Raw genomic sequence first — 15,573 nt, forward strand, 5'->3', positions numbered from 1 at the left:
TGTTAGCATGCTACTAGTATATTAGCAGTGCTAGCATAGTAACATTAGTATGTTAACATATTTAAACACGTTCATCGGTGTAAACTTACACATACACTTCTTGTCATCATACTAAATGTTAGCATGTTAACGTTTAGCATGCCAATGCAAACATTAGCATGTTAGCATTTTAGCCACTTTCTCAGGTATTATCTTCCATAGACACCTAAGGCTATTGTGGTAGGTGTTAGCATGCTACTAGTATATTAGCAGTGCTAGCATAGTAACATTAGTATGTTAACATATTTAAACACGTTCATCGGTGTAAACTTACACAGACACTTCTTGTCATCATACTAAATGTTAGCATGTTAACGTTTAGCATGCCAATGCAAACATTAGCATGTTAGCATTTTAGCCACTTTCTCAGGTATTGTCTTCCATAGACACCTAAGGCTATTATGGTAGGTGTTAGCATGCTACAAGTATATTAGCATAGCTAGCATGGTAACATTAGCATGTTAACATTTTTAAAGACTTTCATTGGTGTAAACTTACACAGACACTTTGTGTCCTCATACTAAATGTTAGCATGTTAACATTTAGCATGCCAATGCAAACATTAGCATGTTAGCATTTTAGCCACTTTCTCAGGTATTATCTTCCATAGACACCTAAGGCTATTGTGGTAGGTGTTAGCATGCTACTAGTATATTAGCAGTGCTAGCATAGTAACATTAGTATGTTAACATATTTAAACACGTTCATCGGTGTAAACTTACACAGACACTTCTTGTCATCATACTAAATGTTACCATGTTAACATTTAGCATGCCAATGCAAACATTAGCATGTTAGCATTTTAGCCACTTTCTCAGGTATTATCTTCCATAGACACTTAAGGCTATTATGGTAGGTGTTAGCATGCTACAAGTATATTAGCATAGCTAGCATGGTAACATTAGCATGTTAACATTTTTAAACACTTTCATCAGTGTAAACTTACACGGACACTTCTTGTCAACATACTAAATGTTAGCATGTTAACATTTAACATGCCAATGCAAACATTAGCATGTTAGCATTTTAGCCACTTTCTCAGGTATTATCTTCCATAGACACCTAAGGCTATTATGGTAGGTGTTAGCATGCTACTAGTATATTAGCATTGCTAGCATGGTAACATTAGCATGTTAACATTTTTAAACACTTTAATCGGTGAGTCATGATCATTCAAAGCGCTATTTTTGTTTTCAGAAACTACTGGTGACTCACCCCTACAAAAGTGTGATGACATTTGGGGGCTGCAAACACGACTTCATGCTGGTGGTGGACCAGAACAGCAACAACACGGACAAAGACAAAACCTCAGAGAAGCATACGTTTGCTATGGACGTCTCCAAGGTTAGTGGATAACATTAAAACATTTCAAGAAGGACTAAGGCAAAATGGTACCACTTCCACACGGAACGAGAGGGCGGCCTTTTTTCATTGGTCTTGGCCGTGCTGGCCAGTCAGTAGCCAGTCTCCATGCAGTGTGAAAGGTGAGTCCCGTTGTGTTTCACGCACAGATCAGAGAGATCACCCTCCTCATCTCGAGCTACATCAACAGCGCTCATCAGCAGAAGGCCGCCGCGCATCACCTCTCCGCCCCGGCTCTGATGGTGGCCCAGCCCGTCAGCCTGAAGTGCAAAGAGCTGAGAAGCAAGTCCCCGCCAGCACTGGGACGTCCCAGCAAAACCCCCACCTTGTTGTGACAGCTGATCTCCGGGTTTACAGAACAGGTCGCGTCTCTGCCCTCACCGCAGGGGGCACCCGAGCATGTCATGCATACAATGTCTGGGCGTAGCCGTCCTCACATTTTAACCGCTTGAAAGACATTTTATGGGTCCAAAGGTGAAACAGCACTTTTGTCTTCCTTATGGGTGTCGCAGTCGAGTGTGTGGACTGAACACAAAAGTCAACACGACGCTGTTTACTGATTGACCCAGCTAATGTTCGAAATTTCAGTCATCTCTGCTGTCTGCTGGGCTTTGAGTACAGAGGCTGTTTGGGAAAAAACGTTGCAGTCCAAAATATCTACAGAACTGACGATGTTTGAAACTAAATTATTATAGAGATAATATTGTACACGGTTGGTTATTGTGTTTGTAGTTTCCAGTCATGTTGAACGACTGCATCATGCCAAGATGCAGTTCATTAGGATGGTCGACGGGGGACGGATGGTCGAAGGTGTAGCAACTTCCAAACACATTCTGTATACTTCAGGGGTGTCCAAAATGGTTGGCCACAGCACATTCTAAAAATGTTATTTAACAATATAACTTTTTTTTTAAAACAACAACAGTGGAGCATGAAAAAATCTAGTAAAAAGTAAGTAAAAAAAAGTAAGTAAAAAAAAAATGAACAAATGCAATTTTATAAGAATAAAGTTAAAATATAAGAGGAAAAAAGTCACCATTTTATGAGTAAATTTGTAATTTTATGAGGAAAAATAATGTTTTAGTGGCATAGAGTTGAAATATTACTGATATTATTGAAGTTGTAATACAGTATGAGAAAAGCTTTTTTTTATTTAGATTGAGGAAAAGTTATTATATAATGGGAATAAAGTCAACATATTATAAGAATAAAGTCAAAATATTTTAGGAATAAAGTCATAATTACGAGAAGAAAATTTATCATTAGAAAGCTGAAATATAGACAGCCGAAATAAAAAAAATGCAATTTTATAAGAATAAAATTAGAATATTAAGAGAAAAAAGTGGCATTTTTTTATAAGAATAAACTTGTAATTTTATGAGGAAAAATAATGTTTTAGTGGCATACGTAGAGTTGAAATATTACTGATATTATATTATATTATTGTAAGTTGTAATACAGTATGAGAAAAGACATTTTTTTAAATTTAGGTTAAGAAAAAGTTATTATATAATGGGAATAAAGTCAACATATTATGCAAATGAAGCCAAAATATTACGAGAAAAAATAAAAAAATTAAATATTTGGAAAATTATAAAAAATAAGCAAAAAAAGCAAATGTTCATACAACTAATACACTTTTTCACATATATCACAAATATGAGATTCTTTTTTTTCTTGACATATTGACCTTCACATTCTTTCATATTTTAGTAGTGGTGGAAAAAGTTTGGACACCCCTGGTGTAGATTCATGCAGACCTTGGAATCCACAAAAGTTGACTGGATGCAGATGAGCATCTAAAAGGCTTCTTCCAAGTCTGGTTTTCCCTATTTATGTCCCCTTGGGGGTGTTCCCAATAGGGTTGTTGTCGCCCGCTGTTGCTGGTGACCAACCGTCCTGCATAACAATAAGTTGTCCACCTGCTGTGTTGTAAAAGAGGAATTGGACGGTAATGTGCTTTGTAGTTACTGAGTAGCCAGGACGGAACCAACAGCGTCCTTAAAGCAGCAGAGTGGCTGCACTGTTGAAGTGAAAGAAGTGCGGAAGTGGTTTTTTTGGAGCATTTTCTAAGTGAATAAACTGTTACATATCATGACTGCATCTCCCCGGTTGGTCCTCCCCAGTAAAGTACCCTCGTCGGGGTGGCTGTGAATGACGCCATGATGGTATCAACACGTCATTCAGGCAGCAAGTGACACTCCCTCATTCCAGCACACAAGGCGGGCGGGAGGACATATGATACCTGGCCTGCCTAAACTAGTTTGAGACATGCTTTTGTCCAGGTTGCTATGGGGATAAAAGAAAAGGAGGTGCTAAAAGGGAAGAAGAAAAAATAGTTGAAGTAAAGGAGAATTAAAGTGTTGCAGGCAAATATAAATAATGATGATCCTCCCGTGTGTGTGACTAATGTGCAAAGAATAAGGGCAGAAGTCTGGCTTTTAAACAAAGCTACATTCAACCCACAATAACAATAACAATAGCTTACAGTACATACAGTAATACCTGGAACTGTTGAATTCATTTCAGTTTAACAACTAGTTTTTAGTTCATTTTTTTTTATTTTACAAATATTTCACCTTTCTTTTTCAGGAGTATTTGTAAAATTTCTTTTTGGAATATTATGACTGTTTTCCCATAATATTCTGACTTTATTTCCATAATATTATAACTTTTCCCCAGCCTAATTTTCCATAAATGACTACTTAATTTTGTTTTGTTTGTTTGTCATTATATAATGACTTTTAAAAAAATTAGTAATATTTCAACACTGTCTGACTAAAATTATCACATAATATTAGTTTAATCTTGTAAAATTTTAGTTTTTTTCTGTTCATATTTTGACTTTATTTCCATAATATTATTATTTTTCCCCAGCCTAATTTTCCATAAATTACAACTTAATTTTGTTTTGTTTGTTTGTCATTATTTAATGACTTTTAAAAAACGATTTAGTAATATTTCAACACTATCAGACTAAAATTATCACATAATATTAGGTAAATCTTGTCATATTTGTGTTTTTTTTCTGTTAATATTTTCACTTTAATTCCATAATATTATAACTTTTCTCCAGCCTAATTTTCCATAAATTACAACTTAATTTTGTTTTGTTTGTTTGTCATTATTTAATGACTTTTAATAAACAATTTAGTAATATTTCAACACTATCAGACTAAAATAATATTAGTTTAATTTTGTAAATTTTAGTTTTTTTCTTTTAATATTTTGACTTTCACTTTTTTTATTTCTGCTGTTGTTGTTTTAATTTGTCAACTATTTAAACTTGCGGGAATTATGATTTTATTAATTAATATTTTACTTTATTCTTGTAACATTTTTTGAAACCCATTTCCCAAAAATTGTGCCTTTTTCATAAAGTAATATATTTTATCATAAGATTACAACTTTTTTTCTCAATATTTTTGAATTTATTCTGGTAAAATTACTGCTAATTTTTCCATTTTTGCTATTGTGTTTGTTTTTGTTTTGTTGTTAAATTATTTTTAGAATGTGCTGCGGGCTGCAGACTTAAAACTGAGAAGCGGAGAAGCCGAGAAACAATCCTGTGTACAAGTTGTGACAGGAACCTTCTTCTCCGTGTCTCCATTTTTTTGTTGTGTAACACATTCGCAGTCCGATACTCTGGCCGGTGACTTTTCCCCTGCAGAGTTTCTTGCATGAATCCCGAAAGTGTTCATCGAGCAACCAGGCAAAACCTGACTGTCAGGTTGAACGCAATGCCGAACAACAAGCAGGTAGAACACACCTCTTACTACAATAACAAGTGTTGTCCTCCTGCAGGCTTGCCTCACTCAGTGTTTCCAATAAATGAAGCACCCTCAGCTGTTTTGTATAATCTTATGCAAATCTACAGTGACCCATTGTTTACGGTTATGGAATTGGTTCCAGACCCAACTGTGATAAGTAAAGTAAGTTTCCTTATTTATTAATGGAATATGTTGCAGTTTGAGTACAGAATACCTGTTTATGACCTTCTAAACTGGGTTTTTCAAATAATTAGAGCCCTCTCGACATGAAATAACACCCCTATAGTCACATTAGACTCCTACTACCCAATATATTAGACACAATTTTGACACACGGCTGTCTCTCACTGTTAAGTGACACGAGAGAAAAAAAAAAGTTACTTCAATCTTCATGAAAACAAAAACTGACTTTGCAAAATACAAGCCCAAAGTCAACTGTGACAAGAGGCAACACCAACACCCTCAACACCACAGCAATTTACTGTGTACTGTGTTACTGTAATTTAATGAGTTAGCCTTGCCAATTTACTTATTTTAAACTCAAGTGAACATTTACCACTTCCACATTGAATGGGAGAATAACTTGTCTTTACTTTATCATCACATGACATGGCTGTCTAGGTTGATATCAGCAAACTGACATACAGAAACCAGCGTGATGGGAGGCAAATGCAGGGATTTTTACTGAAAGAAACGCCATCAACTAACCCCGCCTCTTACCCAACGTCAGCTGGGATGGGCTCCAGCATAGCCCTGCAACGCTGTGTGAAGAGTCACTTTCTATGGCCTTTTTTATGACTTATATGGTCATCACCCCAAAAGAGAAGCAAGAGGAAGTGGTGTCTTTAAAACATTTATTAAAAATAAATCCAACAAAAACACACATACTTGTAAGAAACTGTACAACCAAATGAACATCTGCTTTAAAATTAAAATGCGACGTTTGCTAGGACTTTTAAAAAGCACATTATCTCTTGAAGGCGTGGATGTTGAATGCTGACAACTTGACATCATTTATAAATAGAAGGCAGTATGAACTGTGCCGATGTCTTCCTCAGGTAAAAATGGCAACCATGGCACACTGCATCCACAGTCGACGCGTTACGGACTCCTGCAGCGACGTAGAACTTACATGGGATCCATCTCTCGTTGCTGCTTGACAAACAAATGCGTCGTATCAAACACCGGCGTGGATTGAAAAGGTTAGAAAAGGCGTGGCGTTCTCCTCACCTGAGCTTTGTTGTACTTCTGACTCTGGCGCCTTCGGAAGAAAAACTACACACAAACAACAAGCGTGAGTAAAGTGACGCGATGGCGAAGATCTTTACAGATTCATGTGAACTCACCAGAAGCAGAAGGCCGGCGACCACCGCCAGCACCACCACCACGATGACCGCAATGATGCCGCCGGTGAGATGCTTCATGGTGAACGTCGGCGCCTCCTCGTCCACGTAGTACACCAGGATGTTCTCCATCTCCACCTTCTGGCCATTGACAACAGGCTCGAATTTATCTTGGTTCTTGAACAGGGGCAGCACTTTTACCTGGAAGAGAAAAGATTATCAGTATGTCACGTGACTTGTTCAGGAGGGGGGGAAACGGCGAAGTCTCTTATCGTACATCCTTCTCCATGTAGTAGGCCATTTGGGTGAGGTCGTTCTTACGGTCTCCTTTGGGTTTCATCACATCCACCACAATCATGCGGGCATCTTCGTCGTACTACAGAAAGAAAGTTTGTTATGATAGAAACATTTACAATAAATGGCACGTTCTTAAATTAAAAAAAAAAAAATTCCCTCACCTCAACCTTTTTCACCAGGTCTTTGTTAAAGTTGCCGTATCGTTTGTTAATCGCATCTGCAATAGCCCTGTGAGGGAAAGAACGCCCGTTACTGCAAATGTCTTTATAAAAGAGTACAAAAAATAATAATAATAATTAGACGACACCCATAAAGAAACACTCACGCTGTCATTTTGCTCTCATCCATTTTCCCGTTCATGGGTTTGTGCGTCAGCTGAAGACGAACCCAGCTGAAAAGACAAAACATTTTATGAATCCGTTTCCCCCCCCCGGATGTTCTTGAAGTGGATACAAGTACTTACTAGGTCTCCACCAGCTTCTCGCATTTGAGGTTCTTGTCTCCCTTGTCAGTTCGGCGTACACCGGCGCTGTTGACACACCAACACTCCTCGGTGTTGTTGCACTGCTTGGCCTTGAATTTGCCGTCGTTCTCGCACTCGGGGTCGTAGATGCCGTCGTTGTCCACAAAAGCCGTTTCGACTGGCTTTCCTCCAATCGTTCGGGTGTCGAGGCCTTTTTTGGCTCTGTACATCTCAGCCTTCATCAAGAAGCACTTGGGGATCACTAGGGGGGTGAGATGATGGAGGACGTGTCAACGATTGCGAGGGTAGAGGATATTTTTTTGGGGTAGTAAAAGTTGGATGGTTTACTTACATGCAGAACAGTCAAGCGTCTGCTTCATTTGGTCACCGACCATCACGTAACATTTACAAGGATTTCCGTCACAGGTGGCCCACTTCATGCTATCACATGAACCTATTAGTCAGTAAAAAAAAGGGAATTTTTATTTATTCATTTTTTTCATTTTTGAATTTTTTTTTAAATACGTTTTGCTATTCTCATGTTTTTCATGTTAATATTTTATGTTACATGTCTTAAAAAAAAAAACATCAAAACGACTAACTGGCATTAACAGGAAAACAGGGCGCCGAGCAATACAAGCTAATGCAACAAATGGGCGTTGGTTTCTCCACAAGGTGATGTCCCGGGGGAGCGGGACTAACCATTCCCCACCCCCACTCAGCAACGAAACTGAATGCATTTGATATCCGCATTGAGTTTAACCTGAATCTTAAATCTCCTCCCCAAACATGTAATTAAACACACATTAGATGCGTCGAAAGGGTAAACTACGAAGAAAGTCATGGCAGCTACAATTGTAACAGGTGGGTGAGATACTTAAAGACAATACAATAAACGTCATATAGTACTCCAATTAAAAAGGGAGTTGCTCGACTTGAGATGCTTTTAAATAAAACGAAAGTTGTATAGTCGCGCTCAGAAACGATGTTTTTAGTCGGTGAAAAGTTGAATAAATGACTTACAGCTTTGGGCCGAAGCTCCCGCCGCGAGAGCGACAAGCACGAGGACAATCCACATCTTCATAGTAGAATCAATAAAGTTTTTTGTTTTTTTTTTTTAAAAAAAAAGCAAAAGTCAATTTAAACGTTTCCTCCGTTTGATTGCGACCCGTCCGCCGTCCACAAAGGTCAAAAATGGAGGTGAGAGCCGAGTCCTCGCACACAAAGCTTCCTTTTCTTCCTTCAGGTGTGTCCTCGTCAAACCTGTTTTTTCAGACGTACACGGGCGCGCGCGCGTAAGGTAAAACCACAATAGGCGTGTCACTCAACTACACAGTGTGTGTTTACCGCAGCTGACTGGCCGACTTTTTGTTGTTTATTAACTGACAAGAAGTCATGCACGCATTTTTATAACAGGTAGTCTCGGTACGTCACATACGTTTGCATACTTGATGAAGTGGGCGGGGCTAGAAAGAATCGCGCGCACCTGTCCGGTGTGACCATATTTGGTAAACAGGCGCTTGCTTAACGCTAGCGTTTCAAATATTCAACAAACACACCTTTTAAAACAAAGTATGTGAGATATTTATAACAATAACTTGATTGAAATTCCTCACATGTATTTTACACAATGTTTTAAAATGGTTGATTAAATTGAACTTTTCAGTTTTTTAAGTTTGACTCAAGAAGCTTTTCACTAACAATTGGAGGCCATTGTATCAAGATACTATTCTAACAATATATTTTGTCTTTAAATGTCTTATTTTTACATGAATTACAATTCAACACACTCACACCATGACGTAATGGACTGTCTGAGTTATATGGGGAGTATATTTTAAGACTGAAACCCGTTTTCAGAAACTGATTCTCAGCCCTTGTGAGTCATGGTTCATGCAGATGAGTCACAGCTTCAAGTTTCAATGATTTGTTTGCCCGAGGAAGTTTGTCTCCTGCGTAAACTAATTGTTGTGTCCTCGTAAATATTACTCTCTCCGGCGACCCCTGACTGGGAAAAGGACATACGAGGACATGCAAACTCCACACGGAGATGCCCAAGCGGAGAATCGACCCAGGTCTTACAATCTGAGTGGCCTAATCTTTCACATATAGCCCAGCCCCCTACCATTTATTACATGGAAAATAACTCATTGTATGTGTTGTCAAAACAAAGAGAATTGATCAAAAAAAGGTGGAAACAATTATTTATGTTATGTTTTCATAGCGTCTGCGTAGTGCTCAGGTGGTTAGCGTGCAGGCCACACAGCTAAGAGTCCTCGATTCCACCTTCAGGCATCTCTGTCTGGAGTTTGCATGTTCTCCCCGTGTATGTGTGGGTTTTCTCCGGGTACTCCGGTTTCCTCCCATATTCCAAAAACATTATTAGAGCCCTGTAAACATGAAATAACACCCCTATAGTCACCTTTACACTTGTATTACCTAATTTAGGATACATACATAATAAGATATGATAAGCCATAAATAAGACTTGCTTGTGTGTTGTAGTAAATGTGTTGTGTGTGACAGATGCACAGGAAGTGATGTCAGGGTTATAATATATGGGGCCATATTGTATTATTTCTATTGTATATTGATACACTGCAATTTGCTGGTGTACCCCCTCCCCCTCCCACCCAAAGTCAGCTGGGATAGGCTCCAGCATACCCCCACCACCCTAATGAGGACGAGTGGATGAGTCATGAGTGGATTACTGAGTCAGAGATACTGACATGTGAGAAGAACATCATTTAATATTAAGCATCCATATTAAAATAGTGTAATGTATATATGAGGACTCAAAATCAGCTTATTATTTGACATACTATCTCATATACATTGGTTTAAAATAGTGTGTTTGCTGGAGGATAATATGAATATATAAATATATATATGATATATCATATATATAATATGAATTTATAAATGCATAAATGCAAATCAAGTACAGGTACTGTACGGTATATAGCTGATGACATGACATGTAGTTGTACACTTTCTCCAGGAGGAGGCACTGTAGGACATAGATGGAAAGTAAATATATGCATATGTTCATCCATTCATCCAGTTTCTGTACCGCCTATCCTCACGAGGGTCGATGACATGCTTGAGCCTATCCCAGCTGTCTTCCGGCGAGAGGCGGGCTCCACCCTGAACTGGTCGTGTTATGAAATTATACTATAAAATGACACGTTTATAAATGAACTACATAAATATATAAGCCTATCTGGTAAAATATTGTCATTTATTTGTTATTGTGTATTAATTTAAAAGACTGCGTCTCGCTGTATTGCTCAGGCTGCACTACAGTGTCTATTCACAGGCGCGATCCCACTACTGAGCGGTACGGGGGCTTTGACCTGCTCCGTTTCCGACCTGGGCCGGTGCACCCCTCCTTAGGCGACCTGGTGGTCCCGAGCTCCCCCCGGAGCACCATATCGGCACCGAACTTAGCGCGGACACCCGATCGACATAGTCCACTGCAGCTCAGAACTCCTGGGCTCAAGCGATCCGACAACCTCAGCCTCCCGGTAGCTTGGATTACAGGCACGCGCCACGGCACCCGGCGAAGGTAGCACACAGTAGTGGTGCTTTTGACTTGTACTATAGTGACGTCACTGGGATGTACGGCGACCTCTAGTGGCGATGTGTGAAATAGATAGATAGATAGATAGACTCCCTTTATTGTCATTGCACAAAAACACAGTAGTGAAATTGCCAACGAAATGTCGTTTGCCTGGCTCCCATATAATAACAGACACAAAAGAAGATAAGTAATAATAAATAATAATAATAATGTGGAGAATAAATAGATAGAATAGACACCAAATATGAACAACATAATGTAAAGTGCAGCGTGAACAGTAAAATGCCCAAATAATTTAAATAATTTAAATAAATAATAATAATGTAAGTAATGACCTCTCCTTTTGAGGTTTACATTCATCCACAGTTGGGGGCCAATCAAGTACCTCCCAGGTTCATAACTGTTGTGTGGACGTCGTGTGTCGTCATGAATATAAACCTCAAAAGGAGGTCATTTTCGGGCATTTTCACACATCGCCACTAGAGGTCGCCATACATCCCAGTGACGTCACTATAGTACAAATCAAAAGCACCACTACTGTGTGTTGCCTTCGCCGGGTGCCGTGGCGCGTGCCTGTAATCCAAGCTACCGGGAGGCTGAGGTTGTCGGATCGCTTGAGCCCAGGAGTTCTGAGCTGCAGTGGACTATGTCGATCGGGTGTCCGCGCTAAGTTCGGTGCCGATATGGTGCTCCGGGGGGAGCTCGGGACCACCAGGTCGCCTAAGGAGGGGTGCACCGGCCCAGGTCGGAAACGGAGCAGGTCAAAGCCCCCGTACCGCTCAGTAGTGGGATCGCACCTGTGAATAGACACTGTAGTGCAGCCTGAGCAATACAGCGAGACGCAGTCTTTTAAATTAATACACAATAACAAATAAATGAGAATATTTTACTAGATAGGCTCATATATTTATGTAGTTCATTTAAAAACGTGTCACTTTATAATATAATTTCGTAACATGACCAGTCCAGGGTGTACCCCGCCTCTTGCTGGAAGACAGCTGGGATAGGCTCCAGAGACTCTTATGAGGATGTGGTAAAAAAGGAATGAATAAATGAACTTTTATTGCAAAGGTTGATCTGAAATTGGAGTCAAAAGTCTGAATAGTCACAGATCTTTGCCATTTTGGAAAGCATGGTTCTACTGTTCTACTGTCTGACTGTTGAGATTGAAATTTGCCAGTCCAGGGTGCTGGGATAGGCTCCAGCGACCCTTGTGAGGATAAGTGGTAAAAAAAGGAATGAATAAATGAACTTTTATTGCAAAGGTTGATCTGAAATTGGAGTCACAAGTCTGAATAGTCACAGATTTTTGCCATTTTGAAGCATTTGCGTCTGACTGTTGAGATTGAAATTTGCCAGTCCAGAGTGCTGGGGTAGGCTCCAGCACACCCACGACCAAAGTGAGGGTCAGCAACATAGAACATAGATGGATGATGCATATACATAAGAGCAGTGACCATCAGCGTCCTCATCAGAAAGGCCCAGCAGGGGGCGTACTTCCTGCAGTGATATCTGCTCCATGTGCAACCTTAACAAGGCAGTTTGTGTCAGTGTGACTACTTCCTGTAGAAGCACGTCATCTGGTGTGACCTCGCATAAGGCAAGATTGTTGCTCATGGCGAAGCAAGGGGCGGCCAACCGGAACATTCTGATTCAGGTTCATTCTGATTATTAAAAACAAACTGTAGCAGATTCCCAATTCACAGGGGTTACATTCCAGGACCAGAGAATACAGCATAAATGAGATGTGTTTTGCAGAATAAAATAAAATAAAATAAATTGCAGGCAACTGTGGAGCATGATGGAGGTTCCACCAAGTTTGATGCCGTTAGTGATGTCAAGAGGAGGGGCTGCCAAATTTAAGATCCAGAAAATTATGGAACTTCTGAAGGTGCATGGTTTGATATTTACAATAGGACAGGGGACTCAAACACGCGACTCGCGGGCCAAATGTGGCCCGCAGGAAACTAGTTTGAGGCCCCCGCCTTGATATGAAAGTTTAATGTTAGTGCGGCCCACGCAAGTTTGATATGGATGCTGTATGGTATCATGTACCCAGAAAAAAATATTACGTTTGATTAATGTTCATGTTAAAGGTTAAATAACTGTTAATAGTTATCCTCCCTATCCGTGTGGAAGTGGTAAGTTTTTGGCTATTTAAGTTTAAAGGAAATAACTCGGAGGCTACCGTTTAGGTCGCTAGCTCTCTAGTTGTGTCTGTGTCTCAAGACCCTGCAGTTGCGCAATATGTTGTAAATAAAAAGAGTATAAATGTGACTATAGTCGTGTTTTGTCATGTCTACAGGGCTCTAATAATGCTTTGTTCATTTTAATCTGAAAAAAATCATTTGTCTACCCACCAAGTATATGTGGTTTCTTAAGTTTTTATTATTTGCCGTTTTATTATTATTATTATTATTATATTTATTTACTACTGATTGATTATCTTTATTCTTGATTTGTTTATTTATTTTTCATCTTATTTTGTGTAGAAAAATAAAAATTAAGATATTTGAGAACAGTGGAATGTTTTATCGGAGCTTTTCTTGTAGAAAATCGGAACCAAAGCACTGAAAAAGTTTGTATATTTTTCAGTTTTTAATAAATGCATTTTTTGGTTTTTTTTTTTGGGAAAACCTGATGCGGCCCAGCCTTGGCCAGACCCTAGCTCCAGTGGCCCCCAGGCAGATTGAGTTTGAGACCCCTGCAATAGAAGAACCTAAACAAACCTCTGCCAAAAAAAAAAATATATATATATATTTAACCTATTTTCGTTAGAAAATGTAAATCCAATTATTATAGCGCTAGTTAATGTTAGAATAAAATGTAAATACAATTATTATAGTGTTAGTTCTCACACTTATATCCGTTTGCTTAGACAATAGACAAAGTCTCCATCGCTGCCCCCACCCTCTGGAACTCTTTGCCCCCCCCATTCACTCTGTGCTTGCCCTGACCTTCCCAGTTTCAAAAAACAACTAAAAACCCACCTCTTTAAATCACTTTTTTCTCATGTTTTAACTGTGAATGTTGTATTTTAACGTATCTTTTATTCTGTTTACTTGTTTTTATTCAACTCCATTTTTCTCTCAAGTGTCTTTGAGTATTTTGAAAAGCGCTATACAAATAAAATGTATTATTTTTTATTATTATTTAGTGTCTCGAGTGTCGTAAAGGCAGGAACGTTTCATGGCTCTGACCAGCAACTCCCAGCTCCACTGGTCTTGGAGGTGCCTGGGAGTGCCAGCAGCGACCTTGAAGATGTTCCTGTACATCATGCAAAATGTGCCGAGATAAGAACACATGCCAAAAAGTCATTATTCACACATACACACACACATAGACAACAAGTACAGCTCGTGCAACTGCTTGCTTATCCCCCCCCCACCTTAGAGTTCCACGACAATGTATTAGGGCCTCCTAAAGAAAATAAAAAGAGAGGGGCGGCATGTCACTGGGTATGTTGTTTCATGCTCCTCGCTGCGAGAAATATTGAATTTTGTTGTTTTGTTGTTTTTTTGACAAGTGTCACAGGAGTTTGAACCTGACAGTTAGACACTTTGAAATTGAAGTTATGCAATTGAAGCAAAACTGAGCTTGACTTTCATGCAGTCTTTGTCATTAACTCACTAATATCTGCCTCTCCCTTCCCCCCCTGTTTCTTTTCCCTGCTGCCTGTTGTTCTGCACTCGGTCATTCACAGAGACAAAGTAACACAAACTTTTTTTAGTAAAACACATTCCCTGAGTGGAAATGCAGTCTCCAGAGCACTGTTATAACATTTGTTTTCCACTATGGTAATCATCAAGGGATTTCATTCTACACTGAAAAAAATAATCCTTTGGATTTACTTGATTTTAATGTGTACATCGGTCCCACATGATAAGAATGTGAATGACTGACAAAATTTCATTCTTCTTCTCAATGAATTATTACTTACTTATTATTACTTACTTACAAAATATTCCAATTACGTTCGAGTATTTAAAAGAATCAAGTTGATTTAACACCAACGAATTGAGTAATATGAAAGTAATTTTTTCATGTTCAGATACCTGTTTTTCAAATGCAACTCTAACTTGATTTGTTAATGCTAATATAATTTAAATGTATTATGTAACTTGAAAGCAATTTTATTATGTCCTTACAACACAAGTTAGGTCTCTAAATTTAACTTGATTTGTTAAAGCCAGGCAAATACATTGTAGACAATTGTGTGTGCAAATACAAAAATCAAAACTGATTGTATTGACAAAATTTAGTGTATTGATCTTTTAAACTCAATGCAGTTGCCTAGTAACTTCAGCATAAAAGCACAACTTTCAAAACACAAATATTGAAAATACAAATCAAATTAAAACACAAAAACTGTTTTCACAGTAAATTCACAACAAAAATGAATTAAAAGTAAATTCTGCATAAAGTACAATGGATTCATCTTACAAATAATCTAACTTTTTTCAGAGTACCAGGTTCACAGCAGATAACAATCTGAACCTATCACAGTACATTCAAAAATATAATGTGAGCTGGAGCATCCAGTGCATCCTCAAGAGCAAATAGAACATAATAACAGTAACAGGTTTGTAAAGAAAAAGCAATAAATCCTGCATAAACTTGTCACTGAGAAACAAAACATAAAAAAAAGTGCAGTCAAATCAGTGTGACCTGTTCACTGATGGAGCCTGTTTTTCAGAGCAAGTGCTCTGTTGGAAA

At 38.7% G+C, this 15,573-nt stretch overlaps 2 protein-coding genes and 1 long non-coding RNA gene across 3 annotated transcripts in view; 2 read left to right on the forward strand and 1 right to left on the reverse strand.

Moving 5' to 3' along the window:
- Positions 1-4,146, forward strand: part of plekhh2 (pleckstrin homology domain containing, family H (with MyTH4 domain) member 2) — a 28,439-nt gene extending 24,293 nt beyond the window's left edge. Inside the window, exons 29-30 of the mRNA XM_058064453.2 lie at positions 1,237-1,383; positions 1,551-4,146. Of these exons, the coding sequence (XP_057920436.2) occupies positions 1,237-1,383; positions 1,551-1,736 (333 nt within the window). The 3' untranslated portion in view covers positions 1,737-4,146. The remainder of the gene's footprint in view (positions 1-1,236; positions 1,384-1,550) is intronic.
- LOC144901043 (uncharacterized) overlaps positions 1-15,573 on the forward strand; it is a 91,013-nt gene that overhangs the window by 70,766 nt on the left and 4,674 nt on the right. The gene's annotated exons all lie outside the window — the stretch shown is intronic.
- epcam (epithelial cell adhesion molecule) lies at positions 6,012-8,682 on the reverse strand. The gene is made up of 9 exons (XM_058064009.2): positions 8,298-8,682; positions 7,627-7,728; positions 7,275-7,536; positions 7,137-7,202; positions 6,973-7,039; positions 6,792-6,890; positions 6,518-6,715; positions 6,402-6,446; positions 6,012-6,323 (listed from the first exon to the last, which is right to left on the reverse strand). Exons 1-9 carry the CDS (start codon positions 8,356-8,358, stop codon positions 6,300-6,302), a joined length of 924 nt encoding a protein of 307 aa, XP_057919992.2. The 5' UTR covers positions 8,359-8,682; the 3' UTR covers positions 6,012-6,299.

The sequence above is a fragment of the Doryrhamphus excisus genome, linkage group LG10, assembly GCF_037039965.1.
Source record: "Doryrhamphus excisus strain RoL-2023G ecotype Guam linkage group LG10, RoL_Dexc_Guam_v1.1, whole genome shotgun sequence".
Classification (NCBI taxonomy): Eukaryota; Metazoa; Chordata; class Actinopteri; order Syngnathiformes; family Syngnathidae; genus Doryrhamphus; species Doryrhamphus excisus.

What these genes read in the sequence shown, in the direction of transcription:
- epcam (XM_058064009.2), bottom strand. Translation starts at nt 8,358, where the DNA reads ATGAAGATGTGGATTGTCCTCGTGCTTGTCGCTCTCGCGGCGGGAGCT. An exon ending in GACGCTTGACTGTTCTGCAT is followed by an intron (nt 7,537 to 7,626) that starts GTAAGTAAACCA and finishes TCACCCCCCTAG; the next exon opens with TGATCCCCAAGTGCTTCTTG. An exon ending in TCGCCGGCCTTCTGCTTCTG is followed by an intron (nt 6,447 to 6,517) that starts GTGAGTTCACAT and finishes GTTTGTGTGTAG; the next exon opens with TTTTTCTTCCGAAGGCGCCA.